This window comes from Stigmatopora argus, chromosome 18 (assembly GCF_051989625.1).
Source record: "Stigmatopora argus isolate UIUO_Sarg chromosome 18, RoL_Sarg_1.0, whole genome shotgun sequence".
Lineage (NCBI taxonomy): Eukaryota > Metazoa > Chordata > Actinopteri > Syngnathiformes > Syngnathidae > Stigmatopora > Stigmatopora argus.
Window position 1 is genome coordinate 4584317 of NC_135404.1, and position 6000 is coordinate 4590316.

The window sequence follows — 6000 nt, forward strand, 5'->3', positions numbered from 1 at the left end:
ACAAGTAAAACATAGCCAGTTCTCCAATTACACAACAGAAAAGCCACTAAAATAGAAGTATATGCCAGTAATTTGCTCCTCTCTGAAAGGGGGCTGCCCTTCAAGGTCTGGACTGTATGGGAGGATTTGGACTAAAGCTCCCAATAACCATATATATATTTTTATTATTATTTAAATCAAGCAGAAATGAATTGTTTTCACAGTGAGCACAATATTTAAAGTACAGTGGTACCTCGACATACGAGCAATTTGAGATACAAGTAAAATTTCGGGCAAATATTTATCTTGAGATACGAGACAAATTTTGATATATACGAGTATACAGTGGACACGAGAGGCTGCTCATAAGAACATCATGGGCACTGTCTCACTCCCCGCAACTCCCTCGTGTAATGTCTCTACGAGCACTGGGCGGAGCGTTGCATTTTTTCAGTGTTTTTTTTCCCATTAGCGCGTTAGGTCCCGTTGGTGGGTACTATCAAACCACTATAGTTATTTGTTACTTTGTTAATAGATGGCGAATTAGAACAAATAAAAATGTGTTTCTAATCCAATATCCTGTTTTTGGTGTTTTTTCAGAGTTGGAAGGAATTAATTTGTTTTTAGTTCATTTCTATGGGAAACGTTCATTTGATTTACGAGAAAATCGACATACGAGTTCAGTCCCGGAACGAATTAAGGTCGTATCTCGAGGTACCACTGTATTTACATTTTTTTTAATATACAGACGCTCCCCTACTTACGAACATTCAACTTACGAACAACGGTACATACGAACATGTCTGCAAATTGCGTTTAAGTCCAAAAATGTTCGCAAGTCCAATTTTGTATTTCGCCGCTTTTTCGGAGTAGTACTTATTTCCACCGCTAATACCGACGCCTGGCGCTGTGAGAGCTCAGCTCACCCAGCATCTACCTTCTTCTTCGTTGCAATGCGGAAGTGCGTGAATGTATCTCCAGTGTGCAAAGAACCTTTTTCATTTGTATCATTAAATATCTCATGCATCCAATATTGAATATGGTTGGTAAAAAGCTAAAGGCTTCTATTGAGGGAGTTGCAAGGAAGAGGCAAGCCATTTCATTTGAAACGAGTGGCAATAATAACGAAGCTTGATGCGCGTGAGAGTGGTGAGCGTTGCACATTCAGTACCATTTATAAACAGAAAGATCGAGCAGCAGGACCCAAATATTGAACGTTGCACAAAGTTTGCAAATCAATTGAATGATGCCATACAGTGCTACCTCATCATTTATGATGAAAAAAAGAAGAAAACTGTGCAATCGTCATTAGGTCGCTTCTTTTGGCCAGTTTCTAATACATAAATCTCTCTCTCTACAGTACTGTACATATTCTCCATTTTATTAAATGTTTTTTTTCAGTACAAACCAATGCGTGTTACTTATACAAGCCTTAAACATTCAAATGCACTTGTATAAACCTTCAATATACTTATATCGGCCTTAAACATAAATTATAATACAAAATATAGCACTGAATCAACTTACAAACAAATTCAACTTATGAACAATCGCTCGTAAGCAATTGCGTTCGTAAGTAGGGGAGCGTCTGTATAGTTTATATTTAGATATTAATACATTATAGTCTTTTCAAATGCTTACAGCTGTAATATTTAATAAATACACTTCTTGATATTTGTACTTGTATTTCTGTATAGGCGTGAAAAGATGTAGTATGGTGGTAATAATAGGGGTGGATCCTACTTTGCGGTTTTTCGATTATCGCGGCCATGTCTGGTCTTCATTATCCGCGAAATTCGAGGGATTACTCTACCCGAAGGAAACCCACACAAGCCCAGGGAGAACACGCAAACTCCACACAGTGAGGACCAACATGGGATCGAACCCTCAACCCAAGAAATGCCTTTGGATATACAATGAACACCTGCCTCGCTGAGGTTAAGTATTTGCAATTTCACTTTTGTTTTATCCATTCGATTCCTAGTTTCATGATGAAAAAAAATAATGCTTTTGAAACAAGCACTGAGAATACCTTTGGTGCACTGCAGGCCATAGCATGGTATGCTGAGCTTGGAGGCAAGTGTCTTGAAGGCAGTAATAGAACCCTCAATTGGGTGGACGAGGAACAGTGGCCTCTCCTGGTTCTGTACATCATTGAGTAACATCACCGTCGGGCCATCTGGGTTGACGAGTAGCTCGGTCAGATTCGACTCTGACAAGGTGCGAATGACGTCCTTTTTTGCTGTGGCTGGGAAAAATTGATGACATTGAATTACATTTTCAACTTTCATTTTACCCAGAATACAAATGTGCTCACTCAGATACCATTTGATCCTTCTGGCCTCTTATTGGAGAGTTCACGCAGCTTGTTGATGGTAAGTTGCCGAATGTCTCTCATGGCCATAACGATGTCGTAGTCACGCTCGAGAGTCTGGCGGACCTCCACGCCCATTAATGAGTCGAGGCCCAAGTCGGCCAATGAGGCATCGGCGTTCAGGCTGTTAACGTCCCGCACGCCTGGGGGAGAGGTATCCGATCAGATGGCATTTATATAAAAAGAATAAAAACTTGAACTGCTTTTCATTTTCAAATAGTGAATTTCCAATTCATCTTCATTGTTATTTTACCTAGAATGTGAGCTATGGCCTCCACCAAGTCCTTCTGGCTTCCCATCTCGCTTTTTACAACCGTGCGCTCGGCCAGCACAAAGCTTGACATCACCGGGTTCCGTTGGCACAGGAATTGGTCCAGCACATGAAGGCAGGAAGCGATCCTCTGTGGTAAGGTCCCCCCAATTACAGCTTCATTTCCACCCATAGTCTCCAGCACCACACCCACATCCCCTACGGCCCCCCATTGGACTGCGAGCCCAGGAAGTCCGTCGTGACATCGCTTCTCACAAACACGCTCCATGGCCGAGTTGGCATAACCGTAATTACTTTGTCCGGCATTTCCGCGGCCACAGCTGACTGAGGAGAATGCGACAAAGTAGGCGAGTTGTGGACAGGATTTTCTTGTGATTCTATAGAGGCAATGAATGTGCGTTAGTATCTTTTGATCAAAAATCTACTACTCATCTAATCTGAACATCTAAAGAAGAAACGACTGAATGTATCTTACTTATCTAGGTTTATAGTGCCATCATACTTCGGTTTGTTAACATCAAGGAACTGCTGAGGAGTCAGATTCTCCAACATGCCATCTTTCAAGACCTGCAGAAATGAAAACCCATGAAGCACTAAAAATAGGCTGTATATTATAGACAGTACTAACATGTAAAAAGAGTTAAATGTCGTTAAAGGTCTTTTCATAGGTCAGGGAACTAAGAATGATTCGATTTGTGAAAACACGTGAAGCACTAAAAATACAATACAGTACAAACATTCAATGAAAAGTGGAATACATTATTGTGAAAGGTCTTTTCATGGCTCAGTGAACTAAGAATGATTAGACTTTTACTAACACAAAAGTAGGTAAAAGTGCAAGTGTGAATGGTTGTCTGTATCCTTGTGCCTTGTGATTGGCTACGCACAAATTCTTGGTGTCCTCTGCCTGGTGCCCATAGTTGTCTGGGATAAGCTCCAGCACCCCCCGTAACCCTTGTGAGGATAAGCGTCACAAAAAATGAGTGCAAAAATATATAGCAACCATCTGCTGGGATTCCATAGAGATTTACCATGGCAAGGTGGAATACTCCGCCAACTGGACCCAATTTGGAGGCCTCAGCAATGAGCTTTTCTGTTCCCTCAAATGAGCAGACGTCGGTGGTTGACACCAAGACTTCCACATTCTGACTTTGCCATTCACTCACACGCTTTGCCTGGTATCCTAACAAAGGTAAAAATTTGGAGAGAGAAAAAAGTGACAGCCTGTATGTAATCAGCTATTTAAATGACATAAATAACATGTCGGCTGCTATTCCAAGCTGTGTCCCATTCTCATTTTGCCTCACCATTCCTGATGCCAGATCTGGAAGTTAGCACCAGTTTGCGGGCCCCCTTTTCAGTCAGCCACTGAGCGAGCTCAAGGCCGAAGCCCCCAAGTCCTCCAGTGATGATATAGGAATGTGACGCCAGGCAGTAGGTACGACGAAGGGCCGGGATAGTTAAATGTGAAGCACTGTGGGCTGATGTATCCGTCTCCTCCTGACATACCTACATGAGACATACAACAGTAAAAGGATGCAACTGTCATATCTCTCTGGCTTTTCACCCATTTTCTTTTCTTTCATGTTTTTCCAATAAGAACTAAATCATAAAACATTGTAAATCCAGACTTGGTGTGATGGTCAGAGGTGTGACTGACCTGTAGAAGGACCTTTCCAATATGTTTGCCCTGTGCCATGTATCGAAAAGCCTCTTCTACATGATCCCTCTTGAACACGGTTGTCTTTAGAGGCTGGACTACACCGGCGGTGATGCCTTCCTGAAACAGCTGTGAAACCTCTTCCCACTCATGATTGCCCTCTTCGAAGAGCGCATCCAGCAAAATGCCATGGAAGGCCACATTCTTCAAGAACAGAGCCATTCCTACAGAGATTCATATTTGACTCCACCGATCGATCAAACGCGGTCAATCTTCCGTAATTTCGGTTTATACGGTTTACCTAGAGGGGAGTTGTTGGAAAGGTCATATTTGCCGATCTCCAAGAATCGTCCGTGCCGAGCGAGACAGCGAACACTCGCATGCAGCTTCTCTTCAGCCAGGGAGTTCAGCACCACATCCACACCTGAAACACATCAGAAAACGTTGCATTGCATAGTAAATGAGCCACAGATATTATACGGTCAAAACAATTTCACACCCACAAAAAAAGTACGGTGTTCCTTTTCATCAGAGATGGATGCCACATACCTTTGCCCTGAGTGTGGAGAAGGACGTGCTGTTCAAAAGAAATATCTCTAGAATTGGCGAAAGACTCTTCAGAGAGCCGTGGGAAGCGCCCCTGCAGGTAAACCCGCTTTTCTGCTGAGCCTACAAAAGTGAAGGTGAAGAGAAAGCACGGTTTTGTGGATGTTCGGAATTACAGTTAGCAAGCATAGCTATGTCAGCATTAAAAGGTTTATTTGTTTCATTGTAAATGTATGCAGAGGTACCAACCTCCGTCGACCCCATTTCAGGAGTACCCTTGTCCAATTTCCGGAGTGAATGTGATTCACGCAAAAGTGATAGAAAATGTAAAAAAATAAAATAAGCGTTGGGCAATTTAAATAGAACTGTTATCATTATGTTTTTACATTAATTGAAATAGTGTTTTTGCAAACTATTGAAAAAGCACAGCATAATAAAAATACATTTATCTTTGTGTTTGGGTCCTTCTACGTGCGTTTTACAGTCAGTAATTCCAACATGTGTCACACTGAAGTCGCACTTGCATATTGTGCAATGAGCAAATGTCAGTCCTTTTGGAGACGGCTTCAACATGGGATATTTTCTCAAATATGAACCAAATTTCTGCGAGTGTCTGGGTTTCTTTTTAGAAGTTTCATCCAAATTGCCATCCATTTTGCACTTAAACCGAGCAGGCATATTGATAACACTTACCGGTGCTGTGTAGTACTTCTACTTCCTTTAGAACAACACCGGTAATGGTAGGATTTGTTTCAAAACAAAAGTCTGGTGGTTTAGCCTTAATAACACTTACTTCCCTTATGAACAAAAATGAAAACGAAAATTTTAAAGCGGTAGAAGCTACCTATGTAATCGACTCCGAATCGGTCGCACAAAACGGATCATTCGTCAGGACTTGTAACTTGGATGATTCACAATGCACTCGTGTTAACAAAATCTTCCAATTTACAGTGCAGTTGAATAAAGATGGCGGAAGCTGTAGCATGGTGTGAATTTCGAGGCATTTAAATTGGAAATTTGGTACTTTACCAAAATAGTTGCTTAAAAAAAATTGTGACATTTTTGGGGGATTTCCAGAGTTTAGGGAGGTTGTCCGGCATCCCGGAGTTTTCCTTGCATTTCCTGAGAAACTCCTGAAATTCCGGAGTAGTTGGCAGCTCAGAGTATGTA

General features: G+C 41.7%; 1 protein-coding gene across 2 annotated transcripts in view; it reads right to left on the reverse strand.

Annotated features, from left to right (window-relative positions):
• Positions 1-6000, reverse strand: part of fasn (fatty acid synthase) — a 34015-nt gene that overhangs the window by 3472 nt on the left and 24543 nt on the right. For both annotated transcript variants that reach the window (XM_077625352.1, XM_077625351.1), the window contains 9 exons: positions 4834-4953; positions 4586-4708; positions 4285-4508; positions 3932-4133; positions 3656-3807; positions 3100-3191; positions 2607-3001; positions 2305-2496; positions 2012-2227 (listed from right to left, as the gene is read on the reverse strand). In XM_077625352.1, coding sequence (XP_077481478.1) covers positions 2012-2227; positions 2305-2496; positions 2607-3001; positions 3100-3191; positions 3656-3807; positions 3932-4133; positions 4285-4508; positions 4586-4708; positions 4834-4953 — 1716 coding nt within the window. The remainder of the gene's footprint in view (positions 1-2011; positions 2228-2304; positions 2497-2606; positions 3002-3099; positions 3192-3655; positions 3808-3931; positions 4134-4284; positions 4509-4585; positions 4709-4833; positions 4954-6000) is intronic.